This window comes from Psittacula echo (genome assembly GCF_963264785.1).
Source record: "Psittacula echo genome assembly, chromosome: 3".
Classification (NCBI taxonomy): Eukaryota; Metazoa; Chordata; class Aves; order Psittaciformes; family Psittacidae; genus Psittacula; species Psittacula echo.
The window spans coordinates 34,511,137-34,529,301 of NC_137736.1; the positions used below are offsets into that span (position 1 = coordinate 34,511,137).

The 18,165-nt window shown below is 42.8% G+C and overlaps 1 protein-coding gene across 1 annotated transcript; it reads right to left on the bottom strand.

Moving 5' to 3' along the window:
- Positions 1–1,393: 1,393 nt before the first annotated feature.
- Positions 1,394–18,165, bottom strand: TMPRSS3 (transmembrane serine protease 3; the record flags this gene model as incomplete). Its single annotated transcript, XM_080613510.1, has 12 exons — positions 17,760–18,165; positions 15,521–15,631; positions 14,543–14,659; positions 13,346–13,469; positions 12,117–12,242; positions 11,355–11,398; positions 10,438–10,603; positions 9,431–9,600; positions 7,734–7,829; positions 6,483–6,625; positions 4,835–4,987; positions 1,394–1,480 (listed from the first exon to the last, which is right to left on the bottom strand). Exons 1-12 carry the CDS (start codon positions 17,959–17,961, stop codon positions 1,394–1,396), a joined length of 1,539 nt encoding a protein of 512 aa, XP_080469636.1. The 5' UTR covers positions 17,962–18,165.

Genomic DNA, 18,165 nt, shown 5'->3' on the forward strand with positions numbered 1-18,165 from the left:
GCCTTATCTTCTGCCAACCTGGTTCTTGCTGTGTGACCATACCCAGCCCTGGCTATGGGGACACATAGGTGTGTGCTAGCAGCCCCAGAGCAGAGGTCTAATGTGGGTACCAGAGGCAAGGCCAGGCTCTTCACTCAGCTGCCAGTCATGTGCCTTCATCTACCTTGCATAAACCTGCTCCAGCATAAGGAGATGGGGAATCATTGATGTTTTCCCTCTTGCCCATTACATTTTACACTTGTACTGCTCAGACTGGCAGCTAACACAGTGGTCTTCAGCAAAATGAATCAGTCATGGAATCAGTTTTCTGTTAATCAGGAAAAATTGGCCTGGCTGTTTTGTGCTATCCAGAAGGCTGCATTTTTACCTCTCCCCTGCCAAATCTTCAAGCGAACTGTTCAAAATCCTACCTATCCAACCAGTGTCAATGGTGGGGACACAATCTGCTGTACTTTACAGCAAGAACACATGTGATAAAAGCAACAAAACAAACTCAGAAGCCTCTGCTAATGTAAAACACATAAAAATAGAGATGAAAGGCAATGATTGAACGTACTCTTTCAGTTCCGATAAGAAACACTTCCTTGTACCTTTCCTTGTTCCTTCTTTAAACAGCTCAAGTAAGTTCACTTCTTACTGTGCTTGATGTAATCTCAGGCTCCTGCTGCCCACAAGTGATACTGCTTCTCACAGGGCTATTTGTTGAAGAGATTTCATCTGCACATCTTAAAATGGTACTACACTCACAGAGATACTGGACAGCGTGCACCTTTCAGGGATCAAACTTCAGCAAGATTTATGGTGCAACACTTAGATTATAATATTCCAACCTGCCTTGTTTCAATGGTGAAGACAGTAAAAAAAAAATGGACTAACCAGATACATTTTTTAAAGTTTAATCTACAGTTCTTGAATTTCCATTTACAGAGTTATATGAATCTTGTCAGTGAGACAGCCCCTACGAGCAGAGCTGTGAAGCATCGCCACCCCTGTGCACTGATTGCTTCCTGGTGCACTATGCATTAGCATGTTAAAAACATGCCACATCTCAGGAAATGCTTCAGCTTTCTCAGACACCAAACTTGTGTGTTTGGTTTTAGTCTTATTTCTGTATCTTCAGAAATTGCCTTCTTATTTTTACATCTCAAGTGAAAAAAATGAGTTTCGGATTGGCCACAGGAGATTTTATCCATGTGATGCTTTTTCAGAGTGTCTGGGAAAACTGCACATTGAATGAAAGTCACATCTGGTTTATCCAAACTTACCAGCTTTGTCTCAATTTCCACACTTAAGTGTCATGAATACCGGAACAGGTGATGTATGGCAATGGCAAAGGAATTTTTTTTTCCCATGCTGGACATTTTCTGTGAGGTTGGTTACATTTTCTGAGAGTCTAGCGCACGTTGACGCAAGTTTTCTCCACAAGCCGTGCATAAAAGCAGGTTGTATTTCTAAGGGACACTATGGCTGTAACATAATCCTATGATAAAGCAACCATTTTAACCAGAGATCTGAGTTCACAAGCTAGAAGCTGTTTCAGCAGCCTCTTTAATAGTGTAGCAGATATACACCCCTCTAATAGAAAGATCTTAAGTACTTCCAAGGCATTTACCATAAATCTCCTAATCAGGATTAGTTAAACTGGAGCTGCCTTCACCCCTGCCTGGTTTGGCAGGCCTCTGTCATGTGCATGTGGTGTAGCCAATTATTTTTGTTGAATAAAGAGGAGAAAATACAAAGAAAAAAAGGAAAATGTTTGGCAACCTGAGCTAGGTATACTCATAGGTGTCTGTCATTGATCTGGGGGTCAGTGTGGCTTCTTGTCGAGAAGAATTCACTACCTTTCTACATTTTACACTGGATTTCTCTTTAATATAAAGATCACAATGGATACTCATTATACAGTCTTCTCATGGAAATAAAAGGAGTCCCAACGGAATTTTCAGGGGTCTTTTCAGAAGCATGAAATAACAACTCCATGAGCTCAGACAGCAGTGGCCTCAGCTCCAGACTGCTGATAATTCTAAAAGACGAGCCCTTCTGGGGCTGTGAAAATGTTATGAAAACAATCAGTGAACATTAAAGCTCTCCTGAAAACTTCCTTGTTACAGAAGGGTTCAACATACTTTGTTTTAATTCCGTCATGGTTCTGTCAAATTTCCCATTTCATTCCAGTTTTTGTATCAGCTTTGCAATAATGCTTCCCTCTTCTTTTCAACAACACGCCAGGTTTGTAAGTGCTGTTTCCACTGTACTGCAGTTTCTTTAGCCAGGGTGAAAAGTATTGATGAAGTGTCCTCTGAGATCAAAGTCTGTATCCTTAGAACAACATGGAGGTTGACAGTTCATGCGGGTTAGCTGTTCTCTCTCAATTTTGATCCAACACATTGCAGTGAAAATGCAGTTCCAGTTCTGCCAGCACTTTCTTGCAGCAGTGGTGGATGACAGTGGTGATGCGGATACTGATTTAGAAGCATACAGGCTGCACCCAAAACCACATTTCAAGCAGATCAGCACACTTGATAAGATTATAAGATCAATTTTGGCTGATACTGAAAAGCTCTAGCAATATTATCTGTTATTCAGCTCACCTAGACCCAGACAAGCAATTCTAAAATTGACAACTTCCACCCAGGATTTTTACAAAGAGCAAATGCAAAACGATCGGGTTTTTCCAACCTAACAACATGAGGCTGTCACATTAAAATGGCTTCTCAAACAGGAAACCACAGCAGCACTTCAGATATTTTGTCCTTTGCCTGGCTGACATCAGTTCATCTGCATAGTGTACTGATGTCACTAACAGGTACAAAGAGTGCAGGATCTATATTGTCCTGTCTACAGAGAAAGAGAAGGAAAACATGGAGGGTGACTGAGCATAAGTGCCTTGGTGAGCTGTACTACATCATGCAAGCTTGGGAGTATTCAGTGGCTATTGCACTGCATCATGCATTATATATACAGCAATGATTTCGGCTCTTTAGCCTATTGAAAGGCAGTAAAGAAGCTTCTCTTCCCTTTCAGACTTTCAGCATCTCAGGATTTTTCAGTAAAGTTACAGTCTGGGTGTTGCTCATTCCAGAGTTATTTACCACAGGAATACACCTCTCAACTCCCTCATTTTTAGGGACTTTGTTCACAGCCACATGATAAAAGATTAGAATCCACAGAATTTTTCTAAAAAGAGTTGAGCATACTTGCCAAATGCTTGCCAACTGCTACTTCCTGCTTGCTTTATGGCTTCAAAGAAAGCTACTGCTCCCTGCACAACAGTGTGGACTTTATATATGAATACTCCCAGGAAGTACTTTTGTCATCTGGTTCTTGGAAGGTCAGTATTAAATAACGGCTAACAACCTGATCTGAAGTTGTTCTAGTCTTTTAGTCATTGTTCCTGAAAAGCTTTATTGAGATAAAGCACACTGGGGTACCAGTCCTAGAGCTTTCTCTACGTGTGAAATTCATAGCTGACAGTAAATACGCATCCAACTGCCTCTTCCATCCAAAAGAGGCTGAATGTGCAGCAGTTTTCAATAAGTACAGCTGCCAGTACCAAAAAGAAATGGTACAAAGTAGTCCATGAAGGTACAAAGTTTGGAGCAGGTGTCCAGAAGAGTGTGGTGAGTCCTTCTGTGGGGCTGTGGGTGTTCAGAAGCACCACAGCTCTCCTCAGGTCTGCAGCTCTTCTCTCTGTGAAGCAAAACCAGTTATACATCTATCCAAACACTCGTGTTGCTGCCTATTGAAGTCTGAAAGGGAATGAATATTTTTCCCCTGCTGTACTAGGGTCACCAAAGGAACTGCAGGGCTCCTGGAGCCAGGACTACCAGCTGAAGTGTGTCAGGAAAACACACCACCACTACCACAAGAGAGATGTGGTCCAATTCCTACTGCGTGCACTGCGAACCCAAACAAATGCCAGCAGCTTCTCCCACCTCTTTAGTTCACCGGTTTGCAGCCTGTGCTAAGACAGGTACATAAGGCTCATAAAGAAATATGTTTACAGGGGATGGAGGAATATATTAGTAATAGTAGTAGATACTGCACGCATGGGTCTCATGCATAGAGGGAGGCGGTAGGCTTTGAAGCTTTGAAGGGGTTTATTCTGTTTCCTTTTAGTTGGAAGGCTCATTAGCAGGCTATATGAGACATCTCTGTGAGGATGGTAGATACAACCCAGGGCTAGCTGCAGATCCTTTCCCTTCTGCAGGGACACCTGTGAGCCAGGCAGAACAGCCTGGGGTCTCCAAAAATGGCTCTAGACGCCTCTGCTTAGGCAACAGATCCCTGCTTGGGATTCCTTCTGAAGCACAACTCTTCCTGCTCAGCTGATTCAACCCAGCATCTCTCTGGCAGCACTGGAGGGATGCTGACAGTGGAGAACCTGGTCTCTGGAGAGTGGGTCACCCTTGGGTCAGGTGAAGGTGGCTGCAGTTTCTTCCCATTCCCTTAACTCTGCTATTCTCTCCTTCCAGCCAACACTGTCTCCCACCTCTCCCAATGCCTTTGGCCCCCTCAGCTTCAATTCCTCAGGCTTTTCTGTAGCTGCCTCACAGCTTTCAGGTAAAGTCCCCTACACTTCCCTGGTCTGTGCCTTCAGGCCCCCTCTCCAGTCACTCCCACCCATACTGATACATGCTCTTCTCTCCTCTATACCCCTGCCCAGTGCTCCCTGCATCTTGCTCTCTCTGCCCTGCATGTGGACCCGCTGCAATCCGCACATGTGCACTCAGGATGCATGTGTCCGTACAACACATTTCAGCTGTGACAAATACAACCTGAACTATGTGGCAGAGCAAAGCAGCAAGTAGAGACAGAGAGGGCAAAACCAGACCTCCATCTGTTCATGTATCCAGTCCAGGAAAGAGGTGGTTCGGCTGTAGACACCCGGCTTGTTCTTTTCTGCACAGCCCACTCCAAAGCTGGTGGTCCCCACCAACTTCCAGATACTCCTATCTTCACATGCTAAAGGGCCCCCACTATCTCCCTGGAGGACAAAGAATTAGAACAAATGTTAGTGCCTCAGAAATGAAGTGGAAGATCTATCTGGGGGGTAGAGGCAGAGGCATAGTCTAGTAATTTAAAGTCTTCTGTATCTGCTCTGCTCTGGGTACTGGGAAAAGCATATGTTACAGCAGAAGTTGGAGACTTCTTAGAGATGTGTATTAGATCATACCTTTCTTTCCCTAATTAGCAATACAGTACAAGAGAAGCAATGTTGAAGCCTGCTGTTAAACAACATTTAGGTGCTGGGGAGCATGCCTGTCCTGCAGCAGGGCATTGCTGGTCTGCAGCTTCCACACCATGGCCTTGTTCTCTCACAGCTGCTTCTCTCAAAGAGCTCCTTGCTGTTGAGCTTAGATGAGCCCAGAGTTGCAACAACAAGCTTGTATCCCACCTCCTTCCCTGCCTGCTCCTGCCTGCAGTCTTACACAGTGCTTTTCTGTCCCTTCCCAGGCACTTTGCTAAGCAGATTCAACTCAATGGGCTCACATCTAAGTACTGAAAACGCCCAATTTATTTTGCTGGGGAAGTTTCCCTGTGAGCATCAGAGTCAGCACAACAATGGAAAACAAGGGAAGTTGGAACAAGCCTCTCCCTTTGGTGAGTATGGCTTTTTTTGTTGCTTGGAGCCATGTGCTGAGTGTGCTGCCTTTGGGCAGCTGCCATAGGCATAGTGACATGCGGGGTGGGGAGGGGGAGTGCAAACAGGGTCACAAATGAATGTCTATGCACCTCATGTCTTCTCTTTGTCTTGTTCCCTGTGAAATTGGGACTGAGCATACCTGGAAACACGAATTCCTTCCTAGTTCTTGCACTTCATGCATGACTAGCTAGGTGGGTGCACATTAGTGTGTATGGGGATGAGACCTGGCGCAAGGTGGGCACTCTCACGACTCTGACAGTGATTTTGAAGCATCACCACACTGTGTTGTGAAAGATGCTCTGATTCATCACTGCTGTGAGCACTCTCCTCCAGAGTCATTGCCAGTCCTCGGAGTTACTCAGACACCTCTCCCTTTCTTCCTTCCCCTGCCTCACTCTACTCTTTCCAAAATCTCATGTTTCTTCTCTATTGATGTACACATTGGCTGCTTTTGACCCATGGAGTTTCTACACCTTGCAGACCTCCGTACCTGCTCACAGTGCAGTGCAGTACGATTCAGCGCAGTGCAGAGGCCACAGCCAGGGAAAGGAAAGGATGGCACCACACTGTACCACATGCAAGAAATTAAAAAATGTCTTAAGTAAATTTGGCTCCAGAAGTAGCAGATACGGGCCACAGAAGAAACATAAGAAGGGAACTGTAGCGTATGAATGCATGCACATTCACTGATTGATATTCATGGTAAACAGAGTAAATGGCACAAAACCAAATGTTTGTCCAAGAAAAGCCTGGGAGTGCCTTCTGATAACTTATCAGTCATGTTTTTCCATTGCTGCTGTTAATGAGCTCAGTTGCAATTTGGAAACTTCCATACCTGGCACGTGTCTACCCCTCCCTTTAGGAAACCGGCACAAAGCATTGAAGGAGTTATGATCCCTCCATAGACATCCCTGTGGTTGCAAATTGCATTAGAAATCAGAGGAACACCTGCATAATTCATGGTGTCAGATGTATCACCTGTTAAAAAAGAAAAGGAAAAAAAAAAACCACAAAGAAAAGAACTCTCTATTGCAGAAACTAATCTCTAATTACACACAAAAAGTGTTTCAGTATGTGAAGAATTGGCAAGCAAGGGTGAAAGAAATGTGCTTAAAACGACACCAAACAAATAAAAGCAACTGGGTGTCTCATCACATACAAAATCCAGTAACTAGCGACTCTGTAGAGATGTGGATTGTCACAGTATGTAATGCAAAGCTGTACCTTATGTGTTTTTACTTCAAACTAGAGAATCAATGACAGTAATGAACTTAAAAGTTGATTGGATGCTGTCTTCTATACCAGTGCCAAAATTAATTTCAAATTTATCACCTGTTCTGGTAGTCAACAAATCATCTGCAAATATCTGATTTATTTTATAAATATTTATTTTCTTCTGAGTCTAAACGGATCTTTCTATAAATGGGAGTATTTGCACAATGTCCATTGTCGATTTATAGCTGACTTTTATGTGGTAAACCTTGCTTTCATTTTTTTTCCCCACCTCTCACTGTCATCAGTAGATCAGGTAACATACTGTTCTTGTTCTCTGAACAAGGGGAACACGTCAATTGAGACAAATGAAGAATGATAAAACCCAATTACCTGAGAATTCAAGCATTTTCACGTGGAAGTGATTCACTATAGATTATTAATATGACCTGTGAGTAATGGGAAGAGAAAAAAAGAATTCCCTACTCACAGATCTAATTTCCACATCATCCAACCTGCCTGAAAATGCATACATGCTGTCTCTGAGAAAATGGATGGTGGATTCTTGCATTCATCCTATGCTTTTTATGCTTGAAGTTATAAAGGACACCGCCTGTTTGACTGAGGCTGAGTACAACATTGATGCTGTCCTCATGTCATTTTCAACCTTTTCACAGAGTGTACCCATCTGTTCCTCATGATAAGGGCTTGTACAGCACTTCTACATATTCGGGTGAGCATAAAATTTAGGAATAAGTCTTGTCCCCCCTCCCCAGATATTCCAGAAAATTGAATATTGAACAATGCTCCAACCAAATCCTGTATTTACTGTATGTGAGATGTAGTGTAATCAACAGCAGGTCATTTAAAATACCTCCTTCCACGGTTGCTCCCCATCCTGATACCCAGCACATTTTCCCTTCTGGGAACTGTTCACCAAAATTAGGCAAACAAATTGGCTCTATGTGACCTGGTTTTAAAAATAAAAAGAGAAAATTGCTTTTAAAATTCAGTAAAATATTGTGTGACTCAGTAAAACTTTTGGCATGCAGTGAAGCCTGGGAAAAGGTTTGGCATGCAGTGAACTTCTTATGAACACCACCCACTCCCCACATAACAGCTTGGCAGTTCTGCAGGTCTTTTGTCTTATGGCCAGTTCCATAGGTTTGAATCAATACCTACCCCAGGCCTAATTAGTTTCAAGTATGAAGCAACAAAAGGAAGTGTTGGTAGATCAATAAATTGAAGAATGAGCAAACAAGAAATGCACCATGTGTGCAGCTGACGGGTAGATCAGAAACCCCACAGCACACTGCCTGGGCAGAGAAATGGCTTTGGCTAACCATGGCACAACTGCAAGGTGCCTCCTAACAGCTTTTGTGCAGTGGCACAGAAAAAGCCACATGTGCACATTTCTGCTCTCTTCTGAAAGGGCAACAAGACATCTTTTTTGCTTCCCACCCGTCGGTTTATGCTCTGGGGCACGCAATGCAGTGCAATATAATCAGCGTTTGATGCTTGCAGGAGCAAACTGTCATGTAAGGTGAGCTGACACTGAGCAAAGGGAAGGAAGATACAAGGTATTACTGGGTAATTCCTAGTGATTCAGCTCTGCATGGTGCAGTGATCCCAGCTCAAGATACCAAGCACCCATTGTGGAGCCTCCAAGCCCCCTGGGCTGCCCCCAGTCCCCACAAGGCATAGCAGGTATCTCACTCAGGTGCAGTGCTATCGCTGTTCTTGACAGACTCCCAGACTTCTTCCCGGGTGAAAGAAAACAGCACTAGCTGAGACACAAAGCAGAACAAACTCAAGCTTAATTTTCATTCAAGGTGGAAGTCTAGAGTATTTCAAGAGAATTGATTTAGGAACTGACAGTCTATATGTGTCAGAGAAAGCCAGCTCCCCTTTGCAGAGAGCTCACAGTGATTAGGAGGTATTTGCAGGTGACCATTTCAATTCATACACATTATTTCAATTCACTAGCTGTGTCACCTGTAGGTAGCATCCTGCTGAGAAAACAAAAGTAGTTTTAATTTAAAAGCATCATTATCTTTGAATGGCCTTCTCTTTGAAATTTAAGCTTAACTTTCAGCTTTGGAAGCTGCTGGATCTCCACATACTCACAGAAAGGACAAAAATCTCTGTGATCTCCAAATAAAATGAGGTGGGGTGTTTATTTTAGATAGGAACAATACTTAGAAAGAATAAAGTTAATGTTTGCCTATTATTAAATGCCTTCAGTAAGCCAATACCAGAATAGACTGGGAACAATTTACAGAGTGCTGTGACAGTGTTGTTGCTCTCTATGCCTGGATATTGAAAAGGTTTCTGAGGGGTTTCTGCCAGTGGAGTCTGAACAGGGATCACTGCCTTGCTTTCACAGCAGCAAACTGGCTATATCCACACAGCACATCCACCATTGCTTGTAGAGGTGGTGGGGATACACTGAACTGTCCTGGGTCAGACACAGGGCACCAACAGAAGTTTCCAGGCCTGTGCTGGGAAAGACCCTTCATTTTTTAGCTAGGAAGTTTAAAAAGTCAAGTGAAAGCTAAGGGGAAGAATTACCATTGAGAGCAAGCGGTGCTGCCAGTTTCATCAGTGCTATATCATTTTTCATTGTCTTGGGTTTATAATTTCGATGGTATATAATTTTTTCCACTGAATACGGGTGAACCTGGCTGTCTTGCTGAGTCACAAAACCAACCTGCACACTCCATGACTTCGGCAAGTACAGGCTGAAACAAAGAAGTAGGAGAGAGTGAAAAACCTTCAAGAAAGCCTTCAGGTTGTCTAATTGTCCTCTGAACTTACAAACCACATTACAGGCAAATAGTGACAGTCTGCTGTAATTGATAACCTATGGATTAATAAGGTGAAGTAAGGTGAAAGTGGCCTGGAGTTTGTAGGAGTGAGAAGAGCTCTTCTGCACTACTAGCAACAAATAAGGCTGCAAAACCAGACAACTCATTATTAAAGAGAAGGCTATGTTTATAACTAAACAAAGAAAAGGAGGCTAAATTACTGTTTAGCGTCTATTTACAACTCAAAGACTAGTTGAACAGCATAAAAAGAAGCAGTGAGTATGTGGTAAAGGACACTAAGCGCAGTACAACTTACTAACTACCACTGATCGATCCTGTGAACTTGAAAGGGATTGTGTAATGTATCTTAAAGCTCCAAGGTATTTGAAACCAAGTACGAATTCTTGTACCTGTTAACTCATATGCAATATACAGAAACTGCAGATCAGGATACCTAAAATCTAGTGCTTCAATGTTGTTTTAAGCTGATTTCCCAGGAAGCCAGAGGTGCCCGTAACATCTGAAAAGTGGGTCCCCTGATTTAGGCCACTTCTTGGGGGGAGTCTTTTTTTCAGTAGAGACTTACACAGTAAGGGAGAGAGGTGGTTTAAATGTAATGGAGCAAGCCCATGAACTAAGGATAACCCAGTCTCTTATGCATTCCTTAGAGAAAGCACAGTGCATTAGCCCCCCTCTGCAGTGGCCCCACACACAGACATGCTGCAGGTGGGTTCAGTGGGACACCCTAAGCAAGACAGTTTAGGGACTTACTCGTAGACACAGTGGGCAGCTGTGATGATCCAGCGCGGGGTGATGACGGACCCTCCGCAGAGGTGCTGCCCATGGAACTGCAGGCTGACCTGCCAAGGCCACTGCTGGGGGGAGGATGCGTTGCCCCCCACGATCCGTGGCCTGTAGCTGGCCCGTGTCCCACACGCTGCCAGAAAGCAAAGGTTTGGGGTCCATGGAGGAAACACTGGCATGGTTTTTGTCATCTTTAGCCTTTCTGCTCTCAGCTTTGCTGAGGCTGGGAGGTCTCTGCAGCAGGACCATCCCCATCCCCATGGCTTACATCTTGAGCTGTGGCTGCTCAAGAGGTTTCTCCTCCTCCCTCCAATCCCTGCAGCATCGTGCTTGACAGCCCATATGGGGGCTGTGAAGCTCACTTCTCCCCGGTAGATGCAGTGCTCAGCTGAGCTGTAACCCTATTGTTCTGCCCTCCTTAAACACACAGGGTCCCAGGGCCACATACAGGCAAGTTGAAGCATGTTCTTTCCCCTGATGATAATTTTGCTGCTGTTTTTTTTGATTTTTCATATCCCAATCCAAAAACTAGCTGACATGGAGAGATGTGAGATGAAAGTTCAACAGAATTTCCTTTTTCCTGATGAGATGGCAAAGAATTGGAATTACAGCATTAGTCCCCGCACTCAAATCACAATCTTAAACATCTACTTTCTACTGTGATTCTCACCAGAACACTCCTTCTCCTAACCTGATGCTCCTAATCTGCCCTCTCAGCCTATTCTCATTTTCTGAAATTTGTTTAAATTTTATAAAAGAAATACAATTTTTCTTTGGTATGATAAACTGATGGTATAGTACGCCCTGCGTACACAGTCCCTCTCAACTCTTGCCATGCAGTAGATGAAGAAGGACAGTTTCAGATTTTGTTTCCTGATTCTTACCCAAACATTTTAAGATGATCACATTGCCAGAAGTGCATTCCTCTCTAAGATGAAAAGACAGTGCAGTATTAGTTCCAATTCACAAACACTGGGTGTGTTTTCAATATCGTGACATCTTCCTGTACAGCTATGTGCACATGCATATAAGTAACTCATATTGAAAGAGGTACAAAGTCACGTACTCATCCAATCTACTTAGGGCATTTAGCTGAAATGCTTAGGAGCTTAGACACCATTGGGAGCCTGCAGACCATATGCTGCCCCACTGAAGAGTGTCTCACTGTTCTGCAAGGGGAGGCTCATCAGTAATTTTCAACATGGGATCTGTAGACTCCTTGGATCCATAGCTTGCTTCTCAGTGAAAGGTAACTAAGAAAAGCAAGCAATTGTTAGGAGGAAGAAATGGGCCATAACTGGTTCATGAGCCCACTGGGAAACATCTAAGGATCTGTAAACTGAAACAAATTGCTTCACAATGGAAAAAGTGTGTGTCTGGTGTCTATCCATTTGCGAAAATGGAATCATGGGACAAACAGGCTTTTCAAATAGCGCAGTTTAAAGCCTTTGCTGTTTCTGATGGGCCTTGGATCAGGCTGCAAATTTGTATGCCAGTAAAACTGCTACTGAGCCTTGGTCTATGATGGATAACACTACCAACCGTTTACCACTTGCCTGAAAAAACAGGCAACAATCTCAAACTGTTGATAATTCTGCTTCTATCCACCGCTCTCCTTCTGTCAGGATGAATAAACTGAGGCATACCTGAGGTTTGTTGCATTGTGCAGGGATGTAGCTTGATCAGCTGATAACCAGTCACTGAGGGATACGAAATGTCTTTGAAACTGTTTTTCAATGGCAGCCACGGGCAGGTAACCTGAACTCACGTAACTGCAAATAAACCATAAGCACAGCTTCCTCAGGCAGCATGTCAGTAATCTGCTTAAATAATTCAGCAGTTCTGCTAATGAAAACCCAGTGTCACAACCACAATAATCAGACTTGGACACTTGATAAAGTAATTGCATCCTCCCCAAGAAACATTTTTTATAACACACACATATTTTTGCCATAACCGTGTGTGGAACTCACAACATGCTGAGAGGCATTTAACTGGCTGAGAAAGTAAATTTTAATTCTAATATTGCAACAAAGTCTTCATGGTAACTGATTAGCACATTTCCTGAAGCACTGGAAAACTCATTGACTCCTTTTCCTAGAGTTACGTTTTGCAGCAGGAAGGACAGGTAATTCGCAATTTTTCTTGTCCTTTTTTTGTTGTTGAACAATTGAGATGTATTTTATCCTAAGGGCAACAAGAATTTATTCAAATAAGCTTTATGCTGCTGACTACGGTGTGCAGAAAACAGAATGACACCATTAGAAGAAATAACAGCATCATTGCAAGTCACAACTTCAGACTCTTTCTCAATTGTGTGAAAGTTAGTGAAAGACATAATGCTTTTTCAGGAATGGGATCAATCTGGTAAGAACTGCCTCTCCAGGTTCTTCTCCAGTTGTGAGGTGGACCTTAATTCCTAACAGATGTCACGGCAGAAACTGTATATACAATTTTCCTACCATAATCCCTATTTCCTACTTTCCTATTTCCTACTTATTCCTAATTCCTATTTTCTACTTTGCAGAGGAAGTAAAAGAAATGGAAAATGCTCATATGTTTTTCAGTGCCTCCCTGACAGGCTGTAAGCTACTAGAGAGACCAGGAAGATTCAGGCACTTGCATCCCATACAGAAGATTTAAGCAAACCATTATGTTTAGCCATCATCCCAGATTTATAGTAGTAATAAATGGTATTTGCAATGCAGAAGTATTCACATCATTCTGAGTCTCCTCAACCATATCATTTAAAGGTGGATTGGTAAGTCCTTTTTCTTTTAAAGCACAGACTAATACAAGGTTTCATTAGAAAGATTGAAAACCCCAGAGTTTGCTCAAAATGCCAAATAAAGTTTCTTCCATTTTGTGTTCCTACCTTGAGAAACCCAGGTGTTTGCAGGTAGTATTTCCATACTCTGCTTTCCAGTCATCAGAGCAGACTGTTCGCCAGGATCCAGAAGTGAACACTTGCAGCACTGCTTTCTTGCCACTCAACCTGACTTTGAGATTGTGGAGAAGAAAAGCCTGAGTGAGCTGTGAAGAAGAACCACCGGGTACACAACAGTGTCAATGTACTACTGTGGCATCCACATTTCTTGGCTCACTGAATTTTTACTGCTTGTCTTTTTCATCACTTGGATCCTTTGACAGAATTGGTTTTCCTCTTTAAGGAAGGAACCAAGATACACTGAACTGCAACAGCCAGGAATAAAAAGTTTATGCTCATGGCAATGGATGGGGGATGCTAGCTCTAATACAGATAGAGAAGAATGCCTTGCCCTCCAGTGAGCCTAAGCAAGTCTTGCTGATTGCAGTGATTTGGAGCTACAGATGCCTTGGCATCAAGTAAACCTATGATCAAGATAAGTGATGACAGGTGGTTGATACATCCTGTGCTGTACAGCACTGTCAGAGAGGTGGATGCACTTGCTCCCAGCCACCCCTGGAATCCTGTGGAGTTTCCTATCTGCTTCTCTCTCCTGAAATGGGGCTGGTGTGTCTGGGCTGATAAGCATATAAAGGCTGGGGAGAGGACAGATGCACAGGTTTGGAGCTCATGACAGAGAGGAACTTAGACATGGGGGCATACGTTTTGCATATGAAGCAACAAACTCTGCAGTACTCAATGCATAAAAGGCAGTGCTGATCTCTCCTGTTCCCATGTTCCTTAAGATAATTACTGGCTTTTGCAATTTTCAAAACTGCCAAGTGCAGCTGTGTGCCAGTGAGTACAGAGTACTGTATATACACACCACAATGCAGTGATGGTACACCTTGCAGGCAGAGAAAATGCTAACAGTCGAGAAGCATCTAGACTTCTAATGGAGAAACATGTCCAAAATGGCAGTAGCAATATTCAGCAATCATCACATTTATCTTAAGAGCAGTCTGATTTCTTAAAAAGTGTAAATCAATACCTCAGAGAGATTGTTCCTCTGAAGTGGTGATTTAGATAGTCCATCAGTCTCTATTTTTCTTGTCTCACCCAAAATCTTTACAACATGAATTTCTTGATAATGTGCCAGATGCTACAGGAGGAGGTAGGAGGGATTTATAACCAAATTTAAGTTACCACATCTGTACTCATCCTCCCCTTCTTTACAGTTGAAGACACCATTGCACCTGGCTGATTTCTGGATACACTTAAAGGATGATCTGCAGCGAAACTTCCCAATGCAGTTGTATTGGACTAAAAAGAATGAAAGAAAACAAGGTGATGAAAATACATTTGGATATTAATTTAACACTTCTGAATTCCATTATCTGGACAGATTTCTGTCTCGCTAATGAAAAGACAACTCCCGTACTCCAGGAACTTTTGAAATACAACCTTCAGGTGGCTACATGGTGCTGTTAAACTCATCTATTAATGATGACTTGTAGGATGAGTCAGCCTTGCTATCTGTGCTGACTGCTTTCGAGCTCTCTCTACCCAGTTGATGTTTCACTCCAGGGCAAGTTTCTGAGGCCTCAGACTCTCAGCAGCAAAGCAAGGAGACCCTTGCAAAATACGGCCAGTGCACTTCCTTCCTGAGGAGCTGCTTCAGCCTCCCACAAGCTTATGGTGTGAAGGTACTGCTCTAGCATCAATATATTTAGCACCTAGATGTGAGTAGGTCACACTTTCCAGTTGCAACTAAACTCATTCTGCATTTTCTTTCCCTTTGTAAAAGTTGTTTGTGAAAGGGTAAAGTTTTTTAATTCCTTTAAAAGAAACTTAGAGGTGTGAATTACAGGACGAGAATATGGTGTGTGCTACCTGAAGCCTCCCCCATAGCTTACTACCCAAAAGGAATCAGTGAAGTTTTACTAGAGAAAGGTTTCCTGTGGGTTCCCCTGTGCTGTAAATATTACACCAGTCCTCTCATGAGTGCCAGATCTATTTTATCCCTACATGTAAGTAAAATTTAAAGCCATCACACCAACAAGATTTTTACTTCAGCAAACAAGCCACAGTAGCAGTCTAATTCCATTCTAAGTAAAAGGCTCATGAAAAATTTAGCATTTGAAAGGTTAAGTGAGAACTTAATGAATAACTAATTATACTCACCACCCAGGCCAATGGCAACTGCTAGGATTACTGCGAGGAATAAACCACAGATATATGGAAAGTACTTTAGGGACATAAAAACATGGCACATTGAAGGTGTTTCGATATCTCCTAGAAACCAAACAGAGAAAACATCTTCTGTGAAGTTAAACCAGATTGAGTTTGCAATGAAAAGATTGAGTTTGCAATGAAAAAGATTTATCTAACATTAAACTAGATGGCAGTAGTAACTCCTTCATATACTTCATGAGTTGACCTGACCGAGAGTGGTTTGGAACCCCCAGCTCAGGGGCTGAGAAGGCTCCAAGTGTTTTGGGGCTGACTGGTGCTCTCAGACACCTCTTCAGCATTTGCCTTAAGAGGGGTTTGAATCATGCTCTTACAGAGCACCTGGCCTGTTCTAAATGCAATCAAGAGTATGAGCTCCAAACTAATTTTCATGGGCTACATCACACTGAAAAATGAAATTCGGACCTGTTTCATCTCTGAAAAGAAGCCTGTGTGGAAGGTACAGGTATACTCTCTGAAGACTTCAGAAAGCTCAAGTGGACTAATAAATTCTTTCAGTGGAAGTAGCAAAGACTATTTTGAGTCTCCTGCTTATGACTGTTTCTGCCTGTGATACCTCCTGACTCTTGCTGGTACCAAGCCTGCGGTCTCAGTGCTCCCTCCAGCTATAGCCCCAGCTGGATGCTTCTCTGAGCACTGGAACAACTGAGTGTCCAGGACAAAGGAAATCTTGGGATGAAGATGGAGACCACATAGTTCTGCCTCGTGCACTGGGGAGCAAAGTCTAATGCTCAATACCTTCCTCCAGAGTTGGGGTAGCAGAAGCAGAGAAACTAGGAAGAGGAGCCTAAATATTCGAACGGAAGCAAGGATATTAGAAAAAGAAAGGACACATTGCCCAGGGGGGTTGTGGAGTCTCCTACGTTGGAGATATTCAAGGCCCGCCTGGACAAGTTCCTGTGTGATGTACTCTAGGTTACCCTGCTCTTACAGGGGGGTTGGACTAGATGAGTTTTTGAGGTCCCTTCCAACCCTTGGGATTCTGTGATTCTGTGACTAAATATGTTTTCAAGACAAGAAGGAGGAAAGTCATTAGTCTTTTTGGACTTGGAAGCAAGGTTAACTGTTAAAAATCTAAATTTGCAAAAAATGAGACCCCCAAACTAGTCTTGAACAATGTGGGAAAAGGTGATCTGTTCGAAGTTTTGCTATAAATACAAGGAGACAACTGAGCAATGGCTCAAGGCTGAGTTTTGGGGTTTCAAGGGAAAAAAGGTGCATCTAAAGTTAAAATATATATATGTAATAATTGCTGAATACATTCAATACAATCTGGACCAGTCACGCTCACCAACCACCTCTATAGCTGACCTCAGCTTCGTGATATTGTCAACCTGGAAGACAACAGATTCCACTGAAATCAATGAACAGTTCACTTGTTTCAAATGTATTCTGATATACAAAGGGCAAACTATGGGATAATAGCATACACAACTTGTCATGGACACAAACAGAAGGTGGCAGAACCTTGTCTTCAATTTTAATTCATGCAGCTCATCACCTCCTCATTCTTAAAGCTTTCCTTCTGAGATTGGCAGACACTTAAAATCAGTCAAGGATGAGATGTTTCTCCCACTACTTATAAACTCACAAGTAAATCCAACCTACACAAACTGTCTCAGCAGTAGCTAAGTGGTTTTGGCAATGGAGTTGGTGTCTGGTATGCTGGAATCTTAGTCAGCTGCTCAGTAGGTAGCTAATGAACTAGAAAATTGAATTGCTCTATCTTCATCCTTCATGCTCACCCCGCCTCTGTTAAGGTTAATGGTTATTTTTGCCATGAAACCTATGGGAAGTAGCAAACATGCATGCTATTCCTCCAAGGCTGCTGTACTGTATATTCAGGTTTTTTAATGGACCAATTTCCAGATTGGTAAAATTTCACATAAGCTATTCCAAAATGTGTCTGAAAAGTGTGGGCAAATATTTGCTATGTGGTTGAAGTGTGTGAATACCCTGGCTGTGAAAAATGCTTGCGTACGCAAACTGACACAAGATGTCATCGCCTGTTAACACGCTGGCAAACCTCACGGCTGGAGAGTGATGTTGTGTTTCTTCTTCCTCTAAGTGATTTCTTTCTCTGACTTAGTGGGCAAGCACAGTTCTGCAAGGCTAAAACCTACATTAGGCATTAGATTACAAAGGTCAAAAAGCTGTGCAGTATCCTTACCACATCCATCTGCAGTGGGGTCCACTTTTGCTTGTGGTATGCAAAAAAATCTTTTGAAGGAAAATTGTATTTCTGGGAGTGGTGATTCATCTTCCGTAATAGAGATGATTTCAAGACTGCCAGTAGTGGGATTTGTCTCTTGTACCCGACTCAACTGGATTAAAAAGAAAAAAGAAGAAAAAGGATAATCACATAGAATCATAGAATGGTTTGAGTTGGAAGGGACCTTCAAAGGTCATCTAGTCCAACCCCCCTGCAATGAGCAGGGACATCTTCAACTAGATCAGATGGCCCAGAAACACATCCAGCCTGGCCTTGAATGTCTTCAGGGATGGGGCATCTACCGTGTTCCTGGGGAACCTGTTCCAGTGTTTAACCACCTTCATTGTAAAAGATTTCTTCCTTA